This window comes from Canis lupus, chromosome 4 (assembly GCF_011100685.1).
Source record: "Canis lupus familiaris isolate Mischka breed German Shepherd chromosome 4, alternate assembly UU_Cfam_GSD_1.0, whole genome shotgun sequence".
Classification (NCBI taxonomy): domain Eukaryota; kingdom Metazoa; phylum Chordata; class Mammalia; order Carnivora; family Canidae; genus Canis; species Canis lupus.
In genome coordinates this window covers 74,376,942-74,391,760 of record NC_049225.1, presented here as the reverse complement: position 1 = coordinate 74,391,760, position 14,819 = coordinate 74,376,942, and the positions used below count along the sequence as shown (strand labels likewise).

The following is a 14,819-nucleotide window of genomic DNA, read 5'->3' as shown; positions in this document are numbered from 1 at the left end:
TGTAGCCATCAGGGCTTATTCACATTTATACACGTCCTAATAAGACGGATCATAACCTTGCAGGAAAAGGATGAACTAAACAGAACTGAATTTCATTATGTGTATTTATTTTTGTCTTCTAGTCTAAATGCCCAGCCGAAAGTGTTGACAGCTCTGGGAAAACAGCTTTACATTATGCAGGTGACTTTCAGTCTCTTATTTATCTTCTGCCACAAGAAATACTAAATTTTCCTTTTCCTCATTCACGCCATTATCTTTACCATTTTATTTCTGTTGCTGTCGTCTTGTCATCATTCCTAGAATTTCCATTTCCCTCCATTTGCAAAACATGTAGAGTTTTATCAAAGAACGCATCTAGGATTCATCAGTGCCCTGCCAAACAATCAGTAAACACTGTCATGGTTACTATATTTTAATTAACATAAGGTTCTTGTTTAAACTGAGAGATAATTATAAGCATTTGTAGATTTCATGTAATGTGTGATACAGATTTTTTTTGATGTGGGATCAAAAGAAACCCCAATTTTATCTATCAGTGTTTTGTTTTACTGTCTGTCGTTATCTGTCACACGGCTCCAAGTAACAAAACCAAATTCAGGAACGATGAGATTTATACATTTCTGAGTGCTGGTTGCAGACAAGCTAAGTCCTATAAAATGCTAAACCAAGTATTTGCGTGGGACAACTGGTAGCCACTGGCTTTAGGCCACAGCTTACTTAACTTTCCTGATACCATTTCTCTTCGGTGCAAGTAGAATAACCTAGGCAAAGTGGGTGGGACACGAGCTTTTCTGTCCTAGACCTGTTTGATGCCCCTGCTTGTGCGAGCAGCTTTGTGACCTGCTGTGATGTGTTTCCTCTCCCCAGCGGCTCAGGGCTGCCTTCAAGCTGTTCAGGTTCTTTGTGAGCACAAAAGCCCTATAAACCTCAAGGATTTGGTGAGTATCCGGCGGCTATTAGAGGTGGAGATGGACACTGGTTTCTAGAGTGCAGTGAACTACTTCCAAGAGCCACTAGGACATTTAGAGACCTAAGCATTTAGCAAGGCTGGTGTTTTTCAACCTGGATCCTCTTCTGCAAATTGGATTCAGTATTATCCACATTGGTCCCTTGAACCATCAGTAAAACATTTTGCCACATGCACTTCCTGGTGTATCTGTTTCTAAGATCGTCTGCCATCAACCTAAATATTAATAAGGCTTAATTTCTTGATTTTTAGAAATAAGAAGTAAGTCTAACTAGAAGTTTTAGTACTGCTGTTATTTCACATATAGCATCTTGGGTCCTCGTGGGTAGGGTTTCCCACCTTTGAAGATTGCTTCTAGCCTATTTTGACCTTGCTGGGCTATTTCTAGAGTAAATTTATGTGCTCTCTGCAGCAGCACATATACTAAAATTGGAACGATACAGAGAAAGTTACTGTGGCCCCTGCGCAAGGATGAGAGGAAGTTTACATGCCAGTCACTCCTGGTTACAAGGTTAAATTTCCTGCCATAGCATGGGAATTGACATGCATGCATTATGCCTGATGGGGATATTGCTAAGTGGTTATATAGAATCTGTAGATAAATTCCCATTCCCTGAATCTCAGTACTTTATAACCAGGAAGTATTATAACTTCCTAGAGATAACTTTGTAGAACTGTGTCTGAAATTCTATTTTATTTTATTTTTTTATTTACTTTTTTTTAAAGATTTTATTTTATTTATTCATGAGAGACACAGAGAAAGAGAGAGGCAGAGACACAGGCAGAGGGAGAAGCAGGCTGCACGCAGGGAGCCCGACGTGGGACTCGATCCCGGGTCCCCAGGATCACGCCCTGGGCTGAAGGTGGCCCTAAACCGCTGAGCCACCGGGACTGCCCTGAAATTCTATTTTAAATGGAGACTCAGGGATCCCTGGGTGGCGCAGCGGTTTGGCGCCTGCCTTTGGCCCAGGGCGCGATCCTGGAGACCCGGGATCGAGTCCCACGTCGGGCTCCCGGTGCATGGAGCCTGCTTCTCCCTCTGCCTGTGTCTCTGCCTCTCTCTCTCTCTGTGACTATCATAAATAAATAAAAATAAAAAAAAATAAAAAATAAAAAATAAAAATAAATGGAGACTCAATCTTCAAGCCCCAATTATATATTTTTAGATCCTCATGTTAAAATCACTGGCTATATTGCAATTTATGTTTTCATTGTCTATTTGAATCCATCTACCTTAAAAATTACTATCAACCTCATTTGTGAGGTATGTTCAAGGAAAAAGCAGAACAGAAGCTTCTCTTTTGGTTTGCATTATTTAAGACCTCTTCACACTAAGATTGTAGAAATAGTCACCTATATATTCTTCTAGTATTTTTTGTTTTTCTGCTACAAACAATGTTTAAATTCTTAATTTCCTCATGTGATTTGTGAGTTGAGATCTCATTTTCTTTCTGTTTTTTTTTTTGCCTTTTAAATTTTTATTTTTAAAAAATTTAATTCCAGTGTAGTTAACATACAGTGTTACATTAGTTTCAGATATATAATATAGTGCTTCATCAGCATTTTCTTTTTTTAAAGGAATGCCAGTTGTCATACAAAATCATTCTTTCCATTGATCTTTTATCTTTTCAGGTGTCAGGTACAAACACTCTGAATTTATGTTTTGTTTTGCTACCTTTAAGGTTATGAAAGCATGCACTCTCTGAGAAGGGAAGAGTGGAATGAATGGTAGGATGCATGTAGTTCACTTGGAAGAAGCTGCCCTAGGGAAACAAGTCCTTCATTTCTCCAGAGTCATCCCTCAATAAACATGATATGCTTGCCTTGAGCCTTTTCATACTTGGTGTTCTATACTCTCTCACACACCATCACCAGACTGAGTGATGGTCCGAAGGAACAAGTAGCCCAGGAGGCTGAGGTTCCTGAGTAAAAGCTAACAGTTGGTACAACTCCATAAGAAGAGCTGTGCTGAGATGTAATGGCAGCCCTATGGGGACCCAAACTGTCATGGCGGCAGGACAGCTCAGGAATGAATATACAAAGAACAAGGGCCTTCGCAATTCTGACATTTGGTGTCTGAGTTAAAATCAATCTGAATTTGTCTCCTAGGATGGGAATATACCACTGCTGCTGGCAGTACAAAATGGCCACAGTGAGGTCTGTCGCTTTTTGCTGGACCATGGAGCAGATGTAAATTCCAGGGACAAAAGTGGAAGGTACCACAGAAATAGAAATCATGGGATTTTAGTGATAACTGCATTCTGGGAGGCTCAAAATAACACAGTAATCTTTTGGATCATTTGTTATAAAGTGGTCTTAATTTTTCATTTTTTGCCTTTTTTTTTTTTTTTTTTTTAAGTAAACTCTGTACCCAACATGGGGCTCAAACTCATGACCCTGAGATCAAAAGTCATGTGCTCTACTGACTGAGCCAGCTAGGCACTCCTTCTGCCTCTTTTGATAATCCAGAGTCTGTTGTGACTTAAAAAAATTTCTCTCAGACCTCTGGGAACATACTGCGTCCGTGATGAGATTATTGAATACTAAAGTGTCGAGGCCATTTCCAATGGCTTTTTATGCAAAATTAAATAAAAGTAAACATATTGGCTGCTCTTAAAAATAGTCATTATAATGTATAGGTACTTTAAAATGCTTGAGGTGAAAGGAGGACATGATTTGTGCCAATCATATTAAAACCCATCATATTTAGAAGATTATATTTAGAAGATTATGTCTAAGTTATTTGACCTAATATGGTTTAATGTTTTGATATAATCTGAAGTTAAAAAAAAAAACCTAATTTCATCTCGCTAGCACGACATTTCAAATTCCCTAGAAGATTAAGTGTGTATGTTTAAGTACACTTAATCTTCTTTCCCTTGTATTCTAAGGTAAATAATTTTCCAAGAAAGTGTTTTCCCATTTTGTTAGTACTAATTTGGTGTCTCCTTTTTTCTTTAGAACTGCTCTCATGCTGGCTTGTGAGATCAGCAGCTCTAATATCGTGGAAGCCTTAATTAAAAAGGGTGCAGACCTAAACCTTGTAGATTCTCTTGGACACAATGCCTTACATTATTCCAAACTCTCAGAAAATGCAGGAATTCAAAGCCTTCTATTATCAAAAATCTCTCAGGATTCTGGTATGTGAAAGAAAATAGCCAGTGTTGTTTTAAATTTATCCACTCCATTTTCCCCAAAGGGTAAAGGAATGTGCGCAATATGATCTATTTTATTATTCTTTTAAACATATTCTTGAAGAAAAATGAAGTGTTAAATATTGTGTTTGTTGTATGTATGGGTGTGAGAGTGTGTGTGAGTGTGTGTGTGTGTGTGTGTGTGTGTGTATCCCCCACCCAAAGTGGATGTGAGTCATGGTTCTTACAGTTCTTTTTTTTTCACTCTCTTTTTCCTCTATAGATTTAAAGACACCAACAAAACCAAAGCAGGTATTTATTTGAGAATTTTTTATCATTGTAGCTTGTGGGACTTTGAAAATATCCTGATTCAACTACTCTGTGGTCCACTAGAAAAGTAATAAAAACTATGTTGAAAACACTAAGGAATGAAAAATCTTTAGAATAAATGATTCATTGTTAGAAGGTGGTAAATATTTTCTTAGTGGTTTACCCTGTTTCCAAAGCATGTAACTTTAAAACCTGCTACTTATATATTCATCTTTTCCTGAAATGTACTAATATTTTCTGTTGGTGTGAAAATGGTTAACTCTGTGAACAAACAACATTTTAAATGCTTGTGTGTCTCATGGATTATACACCTGTATCCATGGCAGTGTTAGATATTTAATGAACATAAGAGGTTCAGATTGTCCTTTCATTTTAACTGGAACTTTTCTAAGCTGTCATTAAAATTCCAGAAACTGAGAAGATTGCCATGTTATTTTGGAATTTTTTCCTAAAAACATCATCGATGTTCTTTACTTTTTTGGTGAGGTGTATAGTTGGCTACTGCATTTATTTAGTTATACATCAAGGATCTTGAAAAATTATCATAAATAGGAAATGGTCAATACTGAATTTATTAGGTACAAACTATGTTACTTTTTTATAACCTTCCAAGATGATGTTTCCTGCCCCCATACTGACATTCTTTAAGGAGTGGAAGTAAAGCACAGGTGGTGGATATACCACTATTTTGCATTAAGATGGAAGCTAGACTAGAAATGTATCCTGGGTTCTAAATTGGGGCAGGCAGCTCCCCATCCTCCACTTACCCAGTTCCTTACACCAACTTAATCTGGTTTTGTCTTGTGTTTTATATTTTCTTGCTATTAAAGCATGGGCTGCTGGAAGAAAACTTGGAGCATGCATATTACTTATTTTTATGTCGATAGCAGATGTCAGATCTTGATAAAGTAAGAAATGCACGAACTGTTGCAGTGTTTCTCATTTGTTTGATGAAGCTGTTTGTTCAGACTTTACTAACCGAACTAACCCACCTCCATTCTTTGGACTGTGCTAACTTCCAGCATGATCAAGTCTCTAAATTAAGCTCAGAAAGAAGTGGAACTCCAAAAAAACGCAAAGCTCCACCACCTCCTGTCAGTCCTACTCAGGTAAAGACAAAAGCCAACCAGCAGTGAACAATCATACGACGACAAAGACGACAAGCCATGATTTTGTCATTTTGTGTGTCTGGCCAAATAGAAATGTTTTTGAATTGACCCTTAAATGCACCTTTCAAATTCTCTTTACTGGTTTTAAATTTACAGAAAGTGGTGTGAAGGGTTTTACTGATTAGTATGGAAATCATATTGATTCTTATTTATTGCAAGGCTGAGGAATTGAACAGTATCTTTTTAAAAGGCTCAAGGAAAAACAAAATAAAAATAAATCAAAGCCTCAGGAAAATTTCTCAAAGTCTTATGACAGAAACTTCTTCCTTAAGTGAAACTCAGGTCAATTTTTAGTACCTCATGTCAACAGCTCAAGTAGAGGCAGGGAGAACGGGTGGCTGGTGAAGCAGTTAATTGAAAATTAATTTTAGTTGGTTTCTTAAAACACTGCTAAAATAGATTTGCCTCTGTAATTACATTGAAGGTTGGCTAATAGTAAAAGTAGCTTTCATTTCTGAGTGTATAGTGATGACTGCCTAAACGAGGAAGCTTGGATGTCTGTGAAATGTCTCAAATAGTTGAGAGGAATATCTCAACTACATGAGCATATTCACTGATAATATTCTCACCATGCCACAGAAGCTTTATGGGTTTTGAGAGTTGCTTCTAGTGAATATAGGAGCAGAGTTACTTAATTACACTCTGCGAACTGTCAGTATTTGAGGGTCCACACTACGTTGAAAATACCCCTGAATTGAGACTAAGGAAGGTTGCCATTAGATTTATTTGTAGTGATTAAGTAGGTGAATTCTTTGGCCCTGGAGAAGAAAAGACTTTGAAGAAGCACTCTTTATCTGTGATTTTCATTTTGTCTTTTAAGTTGAGTGACGTGTCTTCCCCAAGATCAATAACTTCAACACCACTTTCGGGAAAGGAATCTGTGTTTTTTGCCGAACCACCCTTCAAGGTATTTCCTTCTGTGTTCAATTTATTTTGAATCTTAAGATACATAATAGATGTGATTTAAGTGGGACAACATAGGACAAAACAGAACAGATTTTCCAGTGATTGGTTCACAACCTTTTCATCATGAAGCACTCTTCAGTCATTTCTCCCAGCATGGACTCCACACAAAAAGAGTAGAGTGAATAAATAACATCATTAAGTAATAACTAATTCTCTTCCTTTTACAAAAAGGGACAAAAACTTTCCTGACAGCCAGTCTTCTTACTAAACACTCAAAAAAGAAAGAAATGCTGATTATTCTCTGATGTCTTACTGACAACCAATTGTAGATTTTAATTAAACTTTTTTTTTCAACTAGTATGCATTGATTTTAGAAAATCCATTCTGATTCTTTAGATTTGTTGTTGGAAAGTATTTTAATAAATGGGAGTATATTTCAATTTATTATCTGTTTACCTAACCATCACTAGGAAATTATGCTTGGAGAGAAAATAAAATTTTTAATTGTTAAAATGAAAATTGCAGTGGTATCATTGTATACTTTTTGTTTCCTCCATTTAAGAATTACTGAAGATAAATTCTCTTTTAACTTGTATGCCCAGGGATCTGAAAGATTCTGTCAACATTTCTACCACTTTAACTCGATTTTATTAATAAATTCTTAAGATGAATACCTATGAAAGGAAAGAAAGTTATGCTCTTACAGTGAGTACCCTAATATCTTCTAATACGATTATGACTCAAAAGACACAATGCATTCCAAAGAATGATATCACAAATTACAATTTTCAGAAATAGGGTGAAAAGACTTTCATTTCTTTAACCACTCCCCCCACCACACACACACACACACACACACACACACACACACACCCATACAAAGATTAAAAGGGACGCTATTTAGAATGGCTAGGGTGATAACGTGGAAAAACTAGAATTGCTGTACTCTGTTGGTAGGAATGTAAAGAAGCATGACTACTTGAAAAACTGGGTTTCTTTAAAAGTTCATTATACACTTGACATATGATCTAGCCGTCCTCTCATTGATGTTTATCCAAGAGAAATTAAAATGTATGTCTCCAAAAATTGTATATACAAATGTTTGTAGCAGCTTTATTTGAGTATCCCAAAACTAGAGACAATCCAAATGTCTGTTGGCAAGTGAATGGATAAGGATATTGAGATATGTCCATACAGTTTATTATGTAGCCATAAAAAAGGATGCAGAGCTGTCCAAGCAGCATCATAGATGAATCTAAAGATCATGCTGAGTGAAAGAAGCCCGACATATTCATACCCGTGACACTCCATTTATAGGAATTCTAGATAATGCAGAAAGGAGAGTGGCAGTTGCCTGGGGATAAGGTGGGCAGGGATTGGCTGTGTTGAAGCATGAGAAAACTTGTAGAGTTAATAGAAACATGCTGTGTCTTGATTATAGTGGTGGTTCCATGGGTATGTATCTATCAGAACTCCTTACACCTTCAACTTTAAATGGATGCTGTTTATTGTACCTTAAAATAGTTGAAAAATAAAAATAAACATCTATTTTTATAAAGTGAAAAGACAGCTTTTTGTGAAGATAAGCACTTGCCAAAAATGAGCCACTTTATTTTTAGCATTTTGGGGTTTCACAAAAGTCCCTTTGCTGAAAACTTATCTTTTTTATCAGGTCTATGGCTCATCTGGATGAAACACAGTAATTTCTGGCAACTTGTTGTATTTTGTTTTGAAATGAAAGTCTGGCTTTGAAGTTGCAAGAATTTTTACAATGTATTTGCAGACAGATATTCAGGGACAAAGGTTCAGAGGAAATCAGGGGATTGTCAATCCATGACCATAAAACTTTTATTCCCTTGTAAAATTACCTATAACATCCTTGACACGTCTATTTACTACAACTTCTCTTAAAAATATTAATAATAATGTATTAATAACAGTTAATTTATAAAATAGTAAAGCTAAAGAGTACTTCTATTTATTTTAATCAATGTATTATCCAGACAGGTGAAACTTGTATTTGACTTCATTATGAAGGTAATATTTGCCATCTCAATTTTTAGGACATAGATATAAAATTATTATAATACTAAAAGATATTTGTATTATACTGATTAAATGAAATTTCTGAAAAACATTTGAGATTATATGTTCTGGAACCTGATGTTTTAGAGATTATATGTTAGTAGATAATTTTCACTTTTATACACTTCTATTTTAAAATACTTTCTTTCCTGGGGATTTTCTAACTTTTTCTAGAAGGATAACTGTTCTGTGTCAACTCAGAGAGGAAAATTTGCTTGCTGCTTTTAAGGACTATTATAGTCAGGAATATTCTTTGAAGTCATTTTTGTGTTTCTACAGGCTGAGATCAGTTCTATACAAGAAAACAAAGATAGACTAAGTGACAGCACCACAGGTAAGATGAAGGGGCACCTGTTTGTGTTCCTTTGACAGGTCTGTAGTCCATGCCCATTTAAAGAGAGCAAAGGCCAAGCTGGGAGGAAGTGTAGGGGGGTTGGAGAACCCTGGGATGCCTGCCACCCCAGAGCTGCCAATACTACACAGGCTGACACTTCCTGTACTCCCAGAGGCTTTCACCTGGATTTTAAGGAGTCTCTAAGCATGGGCGTGAAAAAAATATATCTCTGTTTTCATTTGTCCCTAACTAAATGTTAGCACTTCCCTCAATTTTAAATATAGACAAATAACCCCCCAGTGATATCAGCAGACCAGTGACTTTGCCAACAAGAGAATTCACAGATAATGTCATGTCACCTATGTCTCCTATTATTGCAGGTATCTTGAAATACCATTTACAGTCTCTCTTCCAGAAATACAGCAATTATTAGACCTGCTGCCAAATTCTTGTTTTTTGATGTATTACAAAATCAGCTTTTAAATTACTGTAGCCTACATATTCTCTTTTATTCATTTTATTTTATTCTAAAGATTTATTTATTTATTTTAGAGAGTGCATGCATGCACAAGTAGAAGGAGAGGCAGAGGGAGAGAATCTTGGGGCTCGATCCCACAACCCTGAGATCAACCTGAGCCAAAACCAAGAGTTGGTCACTTAACCAACTCAGCCACTATAGCTCTATAGTAATAAAATAACATTAAAATATGTAGATCAGTGCTATTCAGATTGTGGTCTGCAAACTGTCGCCAGTCTACATGAAATAAGGCGTTTGCACCAGAAAGTCATCCAGCTATATTGCTGGGCACACTGTTTTGTCCAGCAGACCCCTCCCACCCTCCCCCCACCCCCGCTGCTCCCATAGGAACACTGCATGAAGGCAGCAGTGTGCTGAATAACATTCTGGAGCAGGGTTCTTGTCTCAGTAAGCACTTTGAGTATCATTGCTTTAGATGTTATTTTAGCATGATAATCAGGAGGATGTCAAAAAGTTATGGCTTGCCAGCAGCAGGATTGTGAGATTCAGAGGAGACTGTTTCATGGTGGGGTGGTCATCAGGTCATCAAATGCTGTAAGGAGGAAGCAAAGTTTGATGTGGGTCTTGAAAGATGCACAAGTGACTTAACCAAAGAGATGCTATGAAGGCAGTCGTATACATGAAGAATTAAAGCAGCATCCCTGTGTTGAGAATATAGAGGAAGATGTGATCAACTAGAGATCATGGATCATACACCTAAAAAGTACATTGGCACCAGATTATGGTGGCCTTAACCCAAAGTAAAGAATCTGGAGATTAATTTTGGAGAGAGAGTGATTAAAGCACTTGAACCACAGGAATGACCCTATCAAAGCATGTTTTAGGAAGATTAGCCTAACAGTATGGGGCAAGGCTATATTTTTACTACAGAGAGGAGAGAGAGAGAGCTTTGTTACAGGGCTATTTGCAGGGTTTCCAAGCTAGGTGATAAAGTTTGAACTGGAGTCATGGTGATAGGGATAAGAAGTGAACCAGCATATTTCTAAAAGGACTCACAGAAATGGGACTTATTAGGCATGGGAGGAACAAAAAGCAACTAAGATATGACAGACACTTAATCAGGTGAATGGAAGACATATGAGCAAATCCATCAGTTTTTTTTAATGATTTTTTTTTAATTTATTAGAAGAGAGAGGGAGCATGAGTTGGGGGAGGGATGGAGAGAGAGGGAGAATCCCAAGCAGATTCCCTGATGAGCAGGGAGCCCGATGTGAGGCTCGATCCCAGGACCCCAGGATCATGACTTGAGCCAAAGGCAGACGCTTAACCAACTGAGCCAGCCACCCATGCACCCCAGATCCATCAGTTTTCAGATGAGCTTATACACATCCAGGCATCTAGTCCTGTGCTGGGAATACCGTAGTAAGGAAACTCCAGGACCTGAGAATTACTGTTCATCTCCCAGCTGCTAGGGGCTTTCATTCACAGTCCGGACCAGGAAGAAGCATTGGAGTGGTTAGAAAGTGACTTAGTTAAAGGTCAGAGAAATACTGGTTTTTTAAATATTATTTTAAATTGCTTTTCCCTTTTCCAAGGTGCTGATAGCTTGTTGGATGTAAGTTCTGAAGCTGACCAACAAGATCTTCTTGTCTTGTTGCAAGCAAAAGTCGCTTCTCTTACCTTACACAATAAGGAATTACAAGATAAATTACAGGTGGGTATAGAGATTGTGACCACAGACTCTTCTATAGGGTCAGACTATTGGATTTTTTCAGGTTAGTCAGATGATATTTTGTTACAAACATCTCCATTAATTTCTTCCTTTTTAAATATAGTTAGCCATAAGCATTTCATAGTTTCAGATTACCTGTTTGTTGAGAGAGGTATTCATTAATTCAATTTCTGTAAATTGCTAAATTGATAAATTATATATAATTATATACTTAGTGTATATTATATATGACGTGTGTGTGTGTGCGTATAATCAACCATTCATTTAGTAAAGCTGATCATTCAGCAGATTTAAGAATTTAAATAAGTAGCTGTATAAAGCCCATTGCCCCTTCTGGCAACTGGAATGAGAGGAGAAGCAAAGGAAAATTTTTAAGTCAGAGGCTTTGGAGTCCAAACAAATCTTGTGTTTTTAAAGTGGTACAAATCAGCTGTCCTGATAGAGCACAAAATAAGCTTAGTGTCATTAATCTAACCCTCATGTATCAGGCCATATTTTGTTGTGGGGCAAGAGTACACATAAAGTGACCCTGCAGCTCTCCCACACGTAAGCTCTGGATTTGTTCTCTCCTTCCAGTTGCTTGCTCACCTGACCACATCTTTGGTGCCATTTCATTCTTGCCTTTTCCCCAGGCTAAATCACCCAAAGAGGCTGAAGCAGACCTGAGCTTTGATTCCTACCATTCCACTCAAACTGACTTGGCTCCACCCCTGGGCAAACCTAATGAAACTTCTCCAGACTCCAAATCATCTCCATCTGTCTTAACACATTCCTTGAGTAAATCCACTCTCGACAGTGAGGGCCGAATTCAGCAACTACAAGAGATTTTGCAAGACCTGCAGAAAAGACTGGAGAGCTCCGAAGCAGAGAAGCAGCAGCTCCAGGCTGAGCTCCAGTCCAGAAGGGAGGAACCAGTGTATGTAAACAGTGCAGAGATTTCCGAGAACGGCTCTGACCTCAGCCAGAAACTGAAAGAAACCCAGAGCAAGTATGAGGAGGCAATGAAAGAAGTCCTCAACGTGCAGAAGCAGATGAAACTGGGCCTCGTCTCGCCTGAAAGTGTGGACAGTTACTCGCGTCTTCAGGAGCTAAGGATCACCGAGGAGGAAATAGATGTGCTAAAGCAGGACCTCCAGAACGCAGTAGAAGAAAGTGAGAGAAATAAAGAAAAAGTGAGAGAGCTAGAAGAAAAACTTATAGAGAGGGAGAAAGGTATGGTGATTAAGCCTCCTGTGGAAGAGTACGAGGAAATGAAAAGTTCATATTGCTCTGTTATTGAGAACATGAATAAGGAGAAAGCATTTTTGTTTGAGAAGTACCAAGAGGCCCAAGAAGAAATCATGAAATTAAAAGATGCCCTCAAGAGTCAGATGACACAGGAGGCCGGCGACGAAGCCGAGGACATGAAAGAGGCCATGAACAGGATGATAGATGAACTCAACAAACAGGTGAGCGAGCTGTCCCAGCTGTACAAGGAAGCACAGGCCGAGCTGGAGGATTATAGGAAGAGGAAATCTCTAGAAGACGTAACGGCCGACTATATCCATAAAGCGGAGCATGAGAAACTGATGCAAGTGACGAACGTATCCAGAGCTAAGGCAGAAGAGGCCCTGTCCGAAATGAAGTCTCAGTACTCAAAGGTGTTGAGTGAGTTGACCCAGCTCAAACAGCTGGTGGACGCACAGAAAGAGAACTCTGTCTCCATCACAGAACATTTGCAAGTGATAACCACGCTGCGGGCTACTGCCAAAGAGATGGAGGAAACGATAAGCGGTCTCAAAGAACACCTCGCAAGCAAGGAAGGAGAAGTGGCAAAGCTGGAGAAGCAGCTCCAGGAAGAGAAGGCCGCGATGACCGACGCCATGGTGCCCAGGTCTGCCTACGCAAAGCTCCAGTCGTCGTTAGAAAGCGAAGTGAGCGTGTTGGCCTCCAAATTGAAGGATTCGGTGAAAGAGAAAGAGAAGGCCCATTCGGAGGTTGCCCAGATCAGAAGTGAGGTCTCCCAGATGAAAAGGGAAAAGGAGAATATTCAGGCTCTCTTCAAAGCCAAAGAGCAGGAAGCCCATGAATTCCGGCAGCAATTCCAGCACGCTCAGGAAGAGCTGGCCGAGCTGAAGAGACAGTCGGAGAGCTCTTCCAGACTGGAGGAGGATAAAGACAAGAAGGTTGGTGAGATTCCATTGCCGTCGTGTTTCCAGCTAGCACCCTTACCGCCGTTAACGTGTCCAGCGCTGGTTAGCACTGGCCTGTTGTGAAGGCGCAGAAGCTCTGCACGTGACTCCATCTGTCCCCACGGCCACGTTAAGATTAGTAGGTTGGACATTCATGTTCTAAAAAAAAAAATTGAGGGGCAGCCTGGGTGGCTCAGTGGTTTAGGGCTGCCTTTGGCCCAGGGCGTGATCCTGGAGGAGTCCGGGGATCGAGTCTCACATCAGGCTTCCTGCGTGGAGCCTGCTTCTCCCTCTGCCTGTGTCTCTGCCTCTCTTTGTGTCTCTCATGAATAAATAAATAAAATCTTTTAAAAAATTAAAAATTAAAAAAAATGATCTTCTATCAGTCCCCTTAAAGCATTTTCACATATGTAGCACATGTTTTCCCATTTATTTATTTATTTATTTATTCATTCATTCATGAGTGAGAGAGAGAGAGGCACAGGCACAGGCAGAGGGAGAAGCAGGCTGTATGCGGGAAGCCCTACGCGGGACTTGATCCTGGGTCTCCAGGATCATACCTTGGACTAAAGGCAGGCGCTATACCGCTGAGCCACCGGGGCTGCCCCTGTTTTCCCTTTTAAAATGATTTTACAGAAGCACTGCCAAGTGGCAGGGATCAGAAGTGAACCCAAAAACTGAGAGGCCTCTGTGACCCATCTTGAACTTGAACTCATGGGATCCAGGCAGATTCTTCCATTATATGGAAACTCAAATACTCCTAGACTTAATCCTGCTTCCCTGAGCTCCATGAGTTTTGCCCTGAGTCACTGTGAGAACCGCCCTCCCTGGCCCTCTCCTCCAAGGCGTATGGGGGAGGGTAGTGGGAGCAGACGATGAGAGATGGGCTGGGTGTGGCTTGGAGGGAGGAGGAAAACAAAGGGAGGCTCACAATAGGTCCCGGCCTGAATCCACTCCGTATCCCTGGTCCCCTAGGGCAGGTGTTCTGAATGGCACCGATCAGACCACTGTTTATCATTTATTCCTTTAATATAATGAAAATTACAAAAAGAGCTTCCAAAGCCAAGAGGGGGGCAGGACGTGGGAAGGCAGAGGCCAGGTTGCAGGGAGGGTTGTGTTTACTTTAAAGCAAGATGTCCTGATGTCTAGGAATCAGGGCTCCTAGAACTTACTCCCGATTGCCCGTGTCAGCACTACTGAACGAGACATAGCTGTCTCCAGATAAAGAATGCCTGATAACCTGGTTCAGCTTTATATTTTTCAGCAATACCCCCTTTCAGAGTAAAAAAGAAAATCCGTGTCATAGCTTTTGTTACCCTCATGCATCAAAGCACAAGATTGAATCCGGGGCCCTCATTTGAGTGTAATGGCCTTAGAGGGCCATGTGGGTTTGTTACCTATTTCATATTATGGGGTTCTTTTAAAAAAAGAAATTGTTCCAAAGTCTCGAGTCCCAGAGGCTGTGTTGGAGGCTTCGAACTCTGGAATTTTGCTTCACTGTTTCTCCCGCTGA

The 14,819-nt window shown here is 39.5% G+C and overlaps 1 protein-coding gene and 1 non-coding gene across 11 annotated transcripts in view; both read left to right on the top strand.

Annotated features, from left to right (window-relative positions):
* Nucleotides 1-14,819, top strand: part of RAI14 (retinoic acid induced 14) — a 137,862-nt gene that overhangs the window by 118,098 nt on the left and 4,945 nt on the right. For 9 of the 10 annotated variants that reach the window (XM_038535376.1, XM_038535377.1, XM_038535382.1 and 6 more), the window contains 10 exons: nucleotides 123-180; nucleotides 868-938; nucleotides 3,077-3,183; nucleotides 3,929-4,107; nucleotides 4,385-4,413; nucleotides 5,454-5,540; nucleotides 6,421-6,507; nucleotides 8,871-8,925; nucleotides 10,999-11,117; nucleotides 11,768-13,300. In XM_038535376.1, the coding sequence (XP_038391304.1) occupies nucleotides 123-180; nucleotides 868-938; nucleotides 3,077-3,183; nucleotides 3,929-4,107; nucleotides 4,385-4,413; nucleotides 5,454-5,540; nucleotides 6,421-6,507; nucleotides 8,871-8,925; nucleotides 10,999-11,117; nucleotides 11,768-13,300 (2,325 nt within the window). The remainder of the gene's footprint in view (nucleotides 1-122; nucleotides 181-867; nucleotides 939-3,076; nucleotides 3,184-3,928; nucleotides 4,108-4,384; nucleotides 4,414-5,453; nucleotides 5,541-6,420; nucleotides 6,508-8,870; nucleotides 8,926-10,998; nucleotides 11,118-11,767; nucleotides 13,301-14,819) is intronic. The other variant, XM_038535375.1, reaches the window with a different exon arrangement.
* LOC119871683 lies at nucleotides 1,367-1,474 on the top strand. Its single transcript, XR_005358754.1, has one exon. It is a non-coding gene; the product is annotated as a U6 spliceosomal RNA (small nuclear RNA).